Source organism: Bison bison, unplaced genomic scaffold (assembly GCF_000754665.1).
Source record: "Bison bison bison isolate TAMUID 2011002044 unplaced genomic scaffold, Bison_UMD1.0 scf7180017864255, whole genome shotgun sequence".
NCBI lineage: Eukaryota > Metazoa > Chordata > Mammalia > Artiodactyla > Bovidae > Bison > Bison bison.
Window position 1 is genome coordinate 1,716,787 of NW_011494827.1, and position 14,055 is coordinate 1,730,841.

The following is a 14,055-nucleotide window of genomic DNA, read 5'->3' on the forward strand; positions in this document are numbered from 1 at the left end:
AGTTCCCAGCATTGTGCTTGGTGCGCCTCTGAGGCTGAGGGGCCTGGGTAGGCTGAGAGGTTGTTTTTAGTGGCTCAGCGGGTAAAGAACCCTCCTGCAATGCAGGAGACCTGGGTTCGATCCCTGGGTGGGGAAGATCCCCTGGAGAAGGGAACAGCTACCCACTCCAGTATTGTGGCCTGGAGAATTCCATGGACTGTGTAGTCCGTGGGGTCGCAAAAAGTCAGACACGACTGAGCGACTTGCACTTTCCTCTCGCCTCAAGTTTACCTTCCCCCACCGCAGGGGCCCTTGGCCTTGGTCCACCCACCTCCTCTTCTGCTGATATAACTTGCCCTGGTGGGTTTTGGATCTCGACTCCAGTCTGAAATGTCACTGTCTTCCTGCAGACTCAGGCCCTCTGTCCTGTGTCACCTGCCCCTCCCTGTGCCCCCTCCTCCCCTCCCCCATACACATATACTCTTTTCTCCAGGAAAACGCCCCTTTGTTTCTCTCCAGGTCAGGGTCAGGGTGAAAGCCTTACATGTTGCTCTGAACCCTGGGCCGTGAATGAGCGAGGGATGGGTCCCTTAAAATGACAAGGGACTCTAAGGAGCTCCTAACACCAGCCTTTTGGAAGCACCTAAATGATAAAAATAAGAAATGAGCGTTTCTGACACTCCACGTGCTGGAAGAAGCAGCCAGCGGAGGTTTCGCCAGGCGAGCGACCTGCAATGTTCTTTGTTTTGTTTCAATTGCAGAGTTTGTCCAGCGAGGCAAAGACCTGGTCAAGGCCTCGCTGGTGCGCCAGGCGGAGGAGATGGCAAGGCTTGAGCTGGCCCAGCAGGAGGAGCAGAGGAGCTTCCTGGCTGCGGGGCAGCTGACCGCCCACCCCGAGGAGTTCCTCCAGGTGACCTGTTCCCGACTCACGCCCAGGTCCACAGGCATAGCCATCCAGGGGAGCCACGGGGGGCTGCTTAGTCCTTGTTACTGTGCTGGGGAAGCCAGAGGCTTTGGCATCCGGCAGACAGAAAGTCTCTCCTTGGATCCCATGTGTCAGTTCAGGACCTTAGCCAAGTGGCTTGAGCTCTGTATCCATAGCTTCCCCATCTATAAGCCAGTGATGTGAGCATCAGCGCCCTCACTGAGATGAGGGAAAGGCGGTGGGAGGGTCTGAGGAGACGGCATCTCACAAATGGTGCCGGACAAGGGCCCAGCCTACAATGGAGGTCACCAGGCAGTGTCCCCAGAGGGGACAGGCATGTCCGAAGGTGCAGGGCAGGCAATTACAGACAAGGATGGGGCCCCTCGGTGGGTCAGGTGACAAGTCAGAGGAGGGCCCTGCACATGGAGCTGAGCAGGAAGGACCAGAGAGGTGGGCAAGCTAGACAGAGCTCGTGGCCTGACTGGGAATAAAAGACAAGGGGACCCCCAGGAGCACAGGAAGCAAGTTGTCACCCTGCTTAAAGGAAAACAGACAAACTGGTGCAGCACAGGCTGGAAGGACCAGGGCTTGGGGTCCTCGGAGGACAGAACTCTGCCTCATGGTGCCCTGTCGATGGGTGTGGGGGGAGGGGCTGTTAGTCTCTGGCTTGTCGCCCAAGGTAGTTAAGCATTTGGGTGCTGGGGCAACAGGACCTGGGTTTGAACATTGCCTCTGCTGCGGTGTCTCGCTGACCACTTGGCCTTCAACTTCCTCATCTGTGCATTAGAAATCATCACGCCTACCTAATGGGGTTGTTGGGACTCAACCAGACCAAGCTAGGGACAGCCATGGCCTGCCTATTTCTCTGCATGAGCATTTGCTTGTCTCTGCTCTGCCAAGGGGATGGCAGGACCATATCGGGGTTCAGGCTCGGCCCAGAGCACAAACACTGGTCCTCCCTGAGGGCCAGCATGATAGTGTGGCTACTTCCCCCGCCCCCGTGAGAAGCCAGCAGAGGGACCCTCAAAGACGGAGGACAAGTCTTCTCATCCCTGGGTCCCTGGTCCAGTGCTCTTGCCCACCCTTAGAGCCTCCTCTCAGGGCCCATGCCTGGGGTTTCTTGGATTTGACATAAAGTGGGGTGAGGGCTGCTTCTGTCTTTGAGAAGATCCATTTGAAATGAGAGTGAAAAGATAGGATCATACAGCTCTCTGTTACTCTGGGATTGCCGGGTCCTCCTGCCTGACATCACATTGCTCAGGGGGAGTTCTGAGTGTGGAGACGGTGATGCCTCAGCTCTGTAACCCAGGATCTCGGCCCAGGCTGGTGCACGCTGATGCTCAGAAGACGTGGAGCCGAGAAGGGAAGGATTGAATGGACGCATGAGTGAATGAAAGAATAAGTGGACGAATGAATGAATGGATGGACCCACAAAGTGTTAGTTGCTCAGTCGTGTCAGGCTCCTCACTGCCCATGGAATTCTCCAGGCAAGAGTAATGGAATGGGTTGCCATTTCTTTCTCCAGGACCCACAGAGCAACACATAACTGAATGAATAAATGGAGAAATGACAAATGAGTGAATGAACGAAGACATGAAGGAATGGGTGAATGAACGAAGAAATGAATCAGTGGGCGGATGCATGATGCACACAAAAGCACAGATAATTGAATGAATGAATGGGCGGCAAACAACCAAATAAACAGGGACTGATGAGTGAGCGTGGACTTTGGCCCCTTGCCCAGCCCCTCCCTCTCTGGCTTCTGGTCCTCCCTCTCAGCTCCCCTCCTGTTCTGCTCCCACCGAGACCAAAGGCTTCTGACTGCCAGGTCACCACTGCTGTTGCTCCCTGAACTTGGCTTGGATTGGCTTCCCGTCTTCCCTTCAAGGACCCCTCCTTGTCCATCAAGACTCAACTTACGTGTCTCCCTCACAGGGACTCTTGCCCTTCTGCTGACCCCTACGAGGAGTCTACCCTCCGTACTTGGGCCCCAGGTGCCTCTCTGACTGTATTTGGAGCATCTGGTACATGACTCTCTGTCACTCTGTTGGGCTCCTCAAGGATGGGCCAGCACATGGTCAGAGGGGCCCGGCTGGCCACTGACCACCCTGATAGGGTTCAGGCTTTGCTGCATGGGCCTCCCAAGACCTGGATAGTGGTCCCCAGGAGCTGAAATCAGAAAATGATGTCTAGGGGTTGTGGTCAGGAGAGAGGGGTGACAGGGCAGGGAGGCGGTGGTGGGCAGGGTGGCATCTTCTCCTGCTGGGTAGATGAACAAAAGTGCAGTCTCATTTTCCTGGGGATGGGATTCGCTGGTCCCGGCCTCAGCCACAGTTCACAAGCCATGAAAATCATGTGACATTCCTGTGCCTCGGTTTCCTTGGGTATAAATCAAGGGTGAACATCCTTCCAACGTGCGAGGCAGGGTCATTCGGGGAGGTTGTTCAGGGGAAACAAATCAGCATCTCTCTGCAGATTCGGCCTCTGTTTTACTTGCAGGCATTTCATGACGTCCTGGAGATGCAGAGGCTGACGCGGGGTGACCTGGAGGAAGAGGAGGACGTCAGGGCCGCCCAGGCTGTGGCCGCGCTCTGCCAGGTACGTGGCCTCCAGGCAGAACTGGCCGAAAAACCTCAGCATCCGTGCATGCGTGAGAACCTCACGTCCTTGGGGGCCAGGGACCCCGAGACCCTCTGGGCAGAAACCAGGGAGGGCAGTTGTTGGTCCAGGTCACATCTGAGGCCCCTTCCATTTCTCAGATGTTCGGGACTCTCACCTCTAAGCGTTCCTAGAGGCAAGGGTCTTTAAAAGTCAGCTCATCCACGTTGAGAGTAGGCTGGCGTCTGTGGGTGTCGTGAGTGTGGAGCGGTGATGAGGAAGGAGGGTTAGGCTTGAAACAGAGGCCTGGGTTCGAGTGCCGGCACCATCTCTTTCTCCCTGGGCAACCTCAGTTAGCTCTGGAACAAGGGCTGGCTCTAAGAAAACAGGAGAGAGCAGCCAAGCCCTCCAAAGTCAGAGGGTCTCCGGGATACGATGATGACTGAGACAGACAGAGACCCTGCCCCAGGCAGGACCCAGAGCTGCTGGGAAGGTGGAAATGTGGCCCCAGTCAGGAAAGAAGGTGACATGTGCCGCATTGGTGGGGAGCGCCCCAGGGAAGGTCCACCTGGATCCAGAGGGCCTGAGTCTGCATCCTGGCTCTCCTCCCTCCCCACAGTGCAACCTCCAGAACATTACTTGGCCTCTCTAGGTCTCAGTTTCCCTATCTGTGAAATGGGGCCAGTGATGCCCTTCTTCACGATGCTGTTGTGAGCACTGAATGTGCGTGAGACCAGACAGTAGTTGGCACCCGGGACATGCCCAATCCAAGTTCACTGCCCTTACAACATCCCTGCTAATGGATGCAGAGAGGAGGGGTGAGAGACGCCGGGGATGGGGGGATGAAGGTGAGTTCAAAGATGGCCATCCACAGGTGATGCCTGAGACAGGCTTTGAAGTGGGAGACAGGCTCCAAGTGGACCAGGAGTCAGCAGGCAGCCCAGGCAGAACACGAGGAAGGGGAGAGAGCACAACCTCCGTCATGATGGCAGCTGTGTGGGGTTCAGTGGCATCTGTATGAGTTTGGAGAGGCTGCCACAGCAAAGTGCCCCAGCCTGGCCCTTAAATACCCGACATTTATTTTCTTGTTGTTCTAGAGGCTAGAAGTCCAAGATCAAGGAGTCACCAGGGTTGAATTCCAGTGAGCCCTCTCTTTCTGGCTTGGAGACGGCCACCTTCCCACTGTGCCCTCACTGGCAGAGAAACCTCAGGTGTCTCCTTCTCTTACAAAGACACCAGTCCCATCAGATTCGGACCCCACCCTATGACCTCACTTTACTTTCACTATCTCCTCCAAGGCTGTATCTCCAAATATAGTCAGAATAGGGGTTAGGGCTTTAGTATATGAATTTTGGAGGGATGTAATTCCATCCATAACAGTGAACCTCGAATTTCATGTCCAGCGGGAACCTCAGAATGTGAACTAATGTGGAAGCAGGGGGGCTTTGCAGATGTGATTAGTGGAGAAGAGATCATTCTCGGTTAGCGTGGGCCTTAAATCTGATGACTGGTGTCCTTACGAGATGGTCATCGTGAGGACGCAGACACATAGGAAGGCGGCTGTGAGAAGACAGAGGCCGAGACTGGGGTGATGCGGCCACAAGCTAAGGAACACCTGGCGCCTCCAGAAGTTGGAAGGGACAGGTGGGATCCCCCTAGAGCCTGCAGAAGAAGCTGACACCTTGATTTCTGACTTCTGGCCTCTGTTTCTGTGAGACAATAGACTTCTGTTATCTGGGTGCTTTGTATCAGCAACCCCAGGACCCTGATGGCAGAGCCAGTTTTGCTCAGGGCCAGCCCCTGTCGTAAGTGCTTTCTGAGTTTTGCATCATTTCATCCTCATGAGACTCTTGTGAGGCAGAAACTGCATTTTCCTTCCTTTACAGATGAGGCGCCAGGAAGGGTCTTCTTGAGAAAACAGCCAGGTGGGATTCAATTTGTCAAAGCCCAAGATTCCCAGGCGAGAAAGGAACACCACCATCCCCAAGGGAGTCAGGACTTAAGTCCCTGGGCTGGGAGTGAGGATACTGCATTCTAGTCCCCCTCTGGGTCTTCACATACTGCTTGACTGTAAGTTGGTTACAAAACCTCTCTGAGCTGGCTCAACCATCTCTCTCAGGTCCCACAGCCAGCCTGCTAGAATGAGATGGGACTTAAAGTAAGTCTTTCCAACTTCAGTGCTCTTGTGCTCACCATGACCCATGCTGGTGAGCGTGGGCTGTGACTACAGCAATGAAGGCAAGTTTCTGAACCCAGACTGGCCTACGGGCCAGTCCCATTCCAGCCACTGACCAGCTATGCAATTGGAAGCAGATTATCTCACTTTTGTCTCAGTTTCCTGCATGTTAATAACATCCAGATGCACAGCAGAGTTTGAGGACCACTGCTTTGGTGGGGAAGGGGTGAGAGTCAGATGGGCTATGACTCTGATGATGTCCAGGACCCCTGTGCCCATCTGCGCTCTCGTCCAGCAGGAGTTAGTGTCCAACAGGCTGTCACTCCCTCCCTTGAGCTGGGATTAGAATCTAAAGTCTTGGTCGACTCAGTGTCACTTTCCTCCTCCTCGAAGCCAGAAGAAAGCACCCGGTCACTGCTGTGAAGAGGAAATACACATACCAGTGCCTGGCAAGTCTCAGTGGGTGGCCACAAGTACAGCATTGTCTATTAATAAAGATCCGTTGATGATGCTGATGTGACCACAGCCTCATCCCTCCAGCAAATATCCTTAGGATGCTGCACATTTGGCTTTACCATGGCTGGTCGAGCTGCTGGCCCGTTACAGTCTGGTCAAGGAGGTAAAGACACCCTTGTTTCAAACATGAGGAGAGGCCAGCAGGTGTGAGCAAGGGGCAGTCCCTGCTGGAGTTGTGTCTCAGGAGGAGGCACTTAGAAATACCTTGTGTTAGGAGAGGTTGGGGGCAAGGTGAAGGGGTGTTGGCAGTTCTGTGCAGGTGCTTTTGAAAGGCCTGAAATGGCCAGAAGCCTGTGCCAGCTTCTCCCCCAGAGTCAGTGAAGAGATGTTTCCTATTATTCATGTTGTCATTTCACATCAGTTCAGTTCAGTCACTCAGTCGTGTCCTAGTCTTTGCATCCCTTTGGACTGCAGCACGTCAGGCCTCCCTGTCCATCACCAACTCCTGGAGTTTACTTGAACTCATGTGCATCGAGTTGATGATGTCATCCAACCATCTCATCCTCTGTTGTCCCCTTCTCCTCCCACCTTCAATCTTTCCCAGCAACAGAGTCTTTTCAAATGAGTCAGCTCTTGGAATCAGGTGGCCAATGTGTTGGAGCTTCAGCTTCAACATCACTCCTTCCAGTAAGCACCAAGGACTGATCTCCTTTAGGATGGACTGGTTGGATCTCCTTGCAGTCCAAGGGACTCTCAAGAATCTTCTCCAACACCACAGTTCAAAAGTATCACTTCTTCGGCACTCAGTCATTTCACATAGAGCCCTCTGGTTCCATATGTGCGTGCGTGCTGAGTCACTTCAGTCATGTCTGACTCTTTGTGGCCTCATGGACTGTAGCCCGCCAGGCTCCTCTGTCCGTGGAATTCTCCAGGCAAGAATACTGGAGTGGGTTGCCATGCCCTCCTCCAGGGGATCTTCCTGACTCAGGGGCTGGGCCTGCATCTCTTTTATCTCCTGCATTGGCAGGCAGGTTCTTTATCGCTACACCATCTGGGAAGTCCCCTGGTTCCAGGCAACTTTGGTTAAGTTTACATCCCTTAAATGTGGAGCTCATTGCCTTGGGTATTGGGAACTGCTTTACCGGGTATTTCCGAAAGAACGAGGTTGAAATCCTCTGGCGTAGTGGAAAGAAGCCAATTGGAAGACTGGAATGCTGGCGAGGACGTTCCTGGGTGGGCGACGTTGAGCAAGGAGAGCTTAACCTCTCAGAGCCCTTTTCCTTATCTGGGAGATGGAGACAGAAGGCCCGTTGGCCTTTGTGGCAGCACAGAGTGCACGGGGGCAGGGGACAGGGGGCAGAGTGCACGAGGACAGGGGGCAGGGGGCAGGGGGCAGGCCTGCACGTGGCTGGTGCTCAGTTAACACCTCCCCTTCTGCTCAGTCCCTGAGCGTGTTGAGCAGGAGGCCCTGAGCCCAGGGGTGGTGAGCCCGACTCTGGATCCAGGGCCCGGTGAGAGTGTGGCTTCCTCACCAACCAGCTGTAAGCTTGAGAGCTTGTTAGTTCATTTGTTCAGTGAATATGATTAAGCACTGCTTTGTGCAACCCACAGTCTAAGCACTGGGGCCTCAACAGTGAACCAAAGAAAATTTCAACTTTATTTTTGTGAAGTTTGAGGGGCACGTGTGGGGTTCCAGCAGGGAGGCCAGTGTGGCAGCCATGCGGGAGGGGGAAACAGGGATGGGCTGAGGTCAGAGCCTCGTCTCAGAGGGCCTTGCAGTCCATCCGAAAACATTTGCGTTGCCTTCTTTTACATATATATATTTTTTTTTACGTATATATATATTTATTTATTTATTATTTATTTATTTATTTATCTATTTGACTGTACCAGTTATAGCATGTGGGATCTTTGATCTTTCTTGTGGCATCATGGATCATGAGTTGCGGCATGCAGGATCTAGTTCTCTGACCAGGGATCAAACCCACGCCCCTGCATTGGAAGCACAGAGTCTTAGCTACTGGACCACCAGGAAAGTCCCTGCATTGACTTCAGAGTAAGAAGGGAAGTTTCAAGCCTGTTTTGAGTAGAGAAGTGACTTGCCTTGTGTTTCCCAAGGATCCTTTGGTTTCTGTGTAGAGGACGGACTGTAGGGGGCAAAAGTGGAAGCAGGGATCCCTGGGGAGGCTCTGCAGGGCTCCAGATAAGAGATGCTGGGGGTCTGGGCTTAGATGACGCTGATGGAGGTGGTGAGAAGGCATGGGATGGGGGTCTATTTTGATGGTCAACATCTGGGTCTCCTCTTCAAGTGGGGATAATAAATTTTATTCCTATGGCTATTCAGAAGTTTGAAAAAGTTCACATGTGCAAAGCATATAGAAAGAAATGTGTGTGGCATACAGTGAGCACTTAGAAATCTGTCATCATGAGCCTGGTTATTATCACTCACCATCTGGAAGGGTGTGTCAGCACCGGTCACGCTCACGAGGTAACTTGCCTTGCAGTCTGCTGGCTCTTTCCCAGACCTGGTCACACGGAGACATAATCCCCCCTTTCTTTGGACACTGATCAAGATAGTGTAGGCACGGTGACTGCAAGATGAATTTGATCACCACCTAACAGTGCTCAGGCTGCAGAGAAAAGTGCATTTTTCTAACTTCCCACTGTCTCTTGGCCTCTTAAACAAACAGTAAATTTTCAGTTTGACTGAGATGGATGCCTGTAAATTACACGTCTTCCTGATAATGACAGGCACTGAGTTTGCCACTGTCACTTCGCAGGGTGCCCCAGAGACCTGCTGATTTGTTTATTTATTTCTGACTGTCCTCCCCACGCTGTCTCCTGAAGAGCTCCTGGGTATGTAGGATAACAGCCCTGCCAAGGTCAGCTCCCACAGCTTCAGATTCTCACAGGAAGTTAGGGCAAAAAAGAGAGGAGAAAAAGTGAAACTCTGTCTTTGAAGAAAGCAGAAATAATAATGACAGGCACTCATGACGTGTTTGGGAGTAGTCCCTGTAAGGTACGGAGTTAGAGTAGGTGAGGTTCAGAAAAAGGATGAGACCAGCACTTTACAGGAACAGATCACCTTTAATGAGGTGAGAAGGGGCAGTAGTCAGATTAGCGAGCTGCTGCACTTATCTAAGAAAAGAGTAAGTATATATGTATGTAGAAAGCTACTGTCTTAAAGGGGCTTATTCTTCTCCAAGGTTTCTGGGAGTAGTTATCTCTTAAACGGCTGGGGCAAGGAGTTCTGGAGATTGGCCAGAGGCTGGGCCGGCTTGGAGCTGGGCGAAATCAACCTAATGTCTATTTTTTATTCGAGTGAGAGAGTTCTTTGTTTTGCCTAGAGTGGTGGGGAGGACCTGGAGGGGAGTTTTAATTCAGGTTACCTTGAGCCATGCAACTTTCCTTCAGTCCCCAAGATCACCTTCACTTCTGATATCAAATGCAAACCCAGAGGTCCCCAAGACCACCCTCAGGTTCTTCAGTTCTATAGAACAGTACTTGTTTTGTTGTTGTTGTTGTTCAACTGCTCAGTCGTGTCTGACTCTTTGCAACCCCGTGAACTGCAGCACTCCAGGCTTCCCCATCCTTCAGTATGTCCCAGAGTTTTCTCAAACTCATGTCCATTGAGTCAGTGATGCCATTCAACCATCTCATCCTCTGTCGCCCCTTTCTCCTCCTACCTTCAATCTTCCCAGCATCAGGGTCTTTTCCGATAAGTCAAGTCTTTGCATCAGGTGGCCAAAGTATTGGAGCTTCAGCTTCAGCATCAGTCCTTCTAATGAATATTCAGGGTTGATTTCCTTTAGGATTGACGGGTTTGATCTCCTTGCTGTCCAAGGGACTCTAAACAGCTATAGAACATCAGTCCCCAATGTTTCTGGCACCAGGGACCAGTTTTGTGGAAGACAGTTTTCCAGAGGGGGATGGAGGGGAGTGGTTTGGGGATGATCCAAGCACATCACATTTATTGTATATTTTATTTTTGTATTACATCAGCCCCACCTCAGATCATCAGGTATTAGATCCCAAAGGCTGGGACTCCTGCTCTGGAAGGACTCACTAAAAGCTGTTCTCATGGTTACAGTTTAGGCTACAGATCAAAGTCAGCCAAGAGAAGAGGCACATGGGCAGAGTCTAGAGTTACAAACAGGAAGCTCCCAGTTGTCCTGTCCCATGAAGTCGTGGACAGCACTGACTTCTTCCCAGAACTGTGTCTGACACTACATACTGAGCATTGCCAACCAGGGAAGCTCACCCAAGCCTTAGCATCCCTAGTTCTTACTGGGGCTCAGTCACGTAGATGTGGTTGACCACCGGTATGGCTCACCTTAACCCCCAGACCCTCTGCAGATGGAGCTGATGCCACATGGCCCAAAAGCCCCAACCTAAATCACATCATGGTCATAGATTGTCTAAAGCTGCCCAAGGTCCCCAGGTAAACAGAGACCCTCTTATCAAGCAAGACATTTGAAGAACTTAGAGGTCACTTCCTAGGAAGCAAGGACTAAGATCAGGCCCCTCTATTAGCCAGGTCAGCTCTTTCCTGCACAGCACTGAAATTCTGTTCAAGGTCACACAGCTGAGGAGTCTGGGATACAGGCCTAGGGCCCTAATGTTCAGGTGGGGAGAAGCGATTCAATTGACAAGGGAAGGGAAGGGGCAGGCAGTCCTTGCTGGAAGTCTCCTGCATCTCTTGCCTTGGCAGGTGGATTCTTTACCACTGAGCCACCTGGGAAGTCCAGTTACTCTACTAGTCTTGTTAAAATAGAACCAAAAGCCACGTTCCTCTAGCTTGCTGTGACATGTTCTGCAGAATCCAGCTGGGGATGACACAGTGCAGGCAATCAGTCAACATTGATGAGTAATGGAATGAGTGAATCAATGAATCAGTGGCTGTGTCATGTAATCAGTGGCACCCTGAAGATGGTGTGTTCTTGCTGCCAGAATAAACTACCACAAACGTAGTGGCTTAAAACCACAGAAGTGATCACCTTATGTTTCTGGAGGTCAGGAAGGGTCTCACTGGGCTGAAATGAAGGTGTCAGCAGGGTTGTGTTCCTTCTGCAGACTCCAGGGGAGAATCCGTGTCCTTGCCTTTTGCAGCTGCTGGAGGCACCTGCATTCTTTGGCTCGTGGTCCCTCGCTCCATCTCCAAGCCACAGGTGGGCTTCTCCTGCGTCTGTGTCCACCCTACATCTCCTGTCACTCTGACTGCCTGCCTCTTTCTCTTTCATTTACAAGGACCCTTGGAATTATCTATGTGGGACTCACCTAGATAATCCGAGATAATCTCATCTCAGGGTCCTTTTAATCCTTTAATCACACCTGTGAAATCTTGGACTGTGTAAAGTGGACCCTTCAAAAGTTTCCAGGGATTAGAACATGGGCATCCTGGGGAGCCATTATTTTGTCTACCAGAGATGGGAAACAAGTTTTCAAAGAGTACAAGAAATTAGGTTTGGGAGAAATACCAAAACAATGACTTGGGGGCAGTGTTCTATTGGAAGTAGATCTTGAGAAGAAAGTTGACAGAAGTGTAGGCCCCATATAGGTGCTGTCTGTCCCTGGAGAGAAGATTTCACTGGGTGCTATAGAGGGCGAGTCCATTCCATGGTTGTTTATCAAGGTTAAAGTGTGATACCTCGTTGCTAAGTATGAGTCTGAGAAAAAATAGACTGGCGCTTTCACATCTGCCTTACGGTAGCAAACTACGGGAATGTGACTTTTTGTTTCAATAAGGCTAATAGAGTAAGTGGGCTTCCTAGGTGGCTTGGTGGTAAAGAATCCTCCTGCCAATACAGGAGATGCAGATTTGATCCCTGGTTCAGGAAGATGCCCTGGAGGAGGAAACGGCAACCCAGTCCAGTATTCTTGCCTGGAAAATTCCATGGACAGAGGAGCCTGGCAGGCTACCTTTCATGGGGTCGCAGAGAGTCGGACACAACTGATCAACAGTTGTCAACAGCAACAATGATAAGTAATTATGTTTTCTTTATTTCCAGTAAATATAGTAAAACGTGCCCGTGCCCTCAGGTTACCACGTAGTACTCAGTTATACCTGTGCTCTCCTTTTAGTAATTCTCACAGTCAGCTCATTTCCCTGCAAAGAAGTACAAAAGCGCAGGTAAGATAAGAGTCACCCAGGTCGGGCTGTGGGCCTGACCCAGCCGTGTACCCGCTGTGAGGCCTGGTCACTGGTGAAGTGATATCACTTCACCTCTCTGATCTAGGAAGTCTTAGCTACCTTCTTTGTAGGTTGACCATACGAAAGAACCCACTTAATACCCTGGAAAGCTACCCATAGCTCTCAGGATGAAATCCAGCATCCTTAACCTGGCCGTGATGACCACCCAGCCTGGTCCATGAAGTGCTCACATGGCCTGACTCATAAGACCCATGTGACACAATACCCAAAAGCCAACCTTGTCTGGTCCATGAGGCCCACCCTGCTTGGGCCATAAGACCCCCTGACCTAGCCCACAAGGCCCATGTGACAAGTCCCACTCACCACCTGTCTGGAGTCATGTCCTTTGCTCTCTGCCCTTCAGCCAACCTCAGACATCCCTCAGCTCCCCGAAGGTGAGCGTCTCCTTCCTGCCACAGTGCCTTGGCACATGCTCTTCTGCTGCTTAAATAGTGTTTCCTCCAGCCCCTCAGTTTGGCTTTTTCTCATTCTTGTCTCAGTTTACACATCACTTCCTTGGGGAGCCCTTCCAGATCAATTAGATCCCCTGGTCTGTCCCTAGGGCTCCCAGCCTCTCCTCCATCACACTTTCCATACTGTACCATGAGTTCCTTTGTGATGCCTGCCCCCATCCTGGGCTGTGCTCCCTAAAGTCAGGGTCCACATCAGCCTCATTCACTGAGTGGCCGTGGCCCACAATAGGTACTCAAGAGATATTTGCAGGATGAACCCATGCGTGCTGTGAGGATAAGACACCTTTACACCAGAGCTTTCACCTTTAGGGACCCTTCCATCTGGTGTGGAATCACACAGTTATGTCTACAGTAATGCTGTGCATGAGACACCCCAAAACCCAGTGGCCAAAAATGACAGTGATGTATCCCCAGGGTCTGTGTGTCTGCCAATAGTTGGCTGATCTAGGAATGACTGACACAACTTGACCATGGTTTCCTGTCTCTCCTCTCCTCCTGGGACCAGTGGCTGGCCTGAAGATGTTCTCCTAGCAATGGCGGAGGACTAGCCTCCAAACTAGCCTACTTGGCTTCCACCTCATTCTGTTGGCCAACGCAGGTCATGTGACGGACCCAAAGTTAAAGGGTTGGGGAGGTACTTCCCACTCTTCTGGGGAAAACCTGTCAAGGCTATGTGGCAAAGGGCATGGCTCTGGGAGAGAGAAAGATCTGGACCCCGTGTGCCCCTCCACACACGTGTCTCCAGCATCTCCTGTCTTCCAGGCACAGATAGGGTGAAGACCCAGAGAGGAAGAGAGTCACCCCCAGTCACATTGTTGGTGAGTGACCCAATGCAGGTGGTGCCCAGGCTCCTGACCCTTGGTCCCACCTACTTCCCATTTTTAAGAGACCCAGCTTGACCTGTGTCTTGACCTGTGACCTTGCACTGTTCTGTCCCAGGATCTTGGGCACACCCTACTCTGAAGCAGGTAACTGTGTCTTAGAACACGCAGGGTACCATCCCTGCCGGGGAACATTTCCGGTTCCTCTGATGAACCAAAACTCAGCAGAGAGCTGGGCCATGCCTGTGGGATCCTGGAAGGATGTTTTATTCACTCAGTCGCCACCCACCGTGATCAGGACATCTTCGGAGCTGGTCACATTCATGCCTTGCTGGTCCAGACTGCCGGGCCTTGACTCCTCCTTCATGAGGCACTGAGCCCCTGTCTGCCCCAGTCCACCCACCCTCCATGCCCCACCCTGTTGGGGTGTCCCCCTA

At 51.8% G+C, this 14,055-nt stretch overlaps 1 protein-coding gene across 1 annotated transcript in view; it reads left to right on the forward strand.

The window, feature by feature from the left end:
• EVC (Ellis van Creveld syndrome) overlaps positions 1 to 14,055 on the forward strand; it is a 104,283-nt gene that overhangs the window by 43,743 nt on the left and 46,485 nt on the right. Inside the window, exons 12-13 of the mRNA XM_010847795.1 lie at positions 741 to 889; positions 3,404 to 3,502. Of these exons, the coding sequence (XP_010846097.1) occupies positions 741 to 889; positions 3,404 to 3,502 (248 nt within the window). The remainder of the gene's footprint in view (positions 1 to 740; positions 890 to 3,403; positions 3,503 to 14,055) is intronic.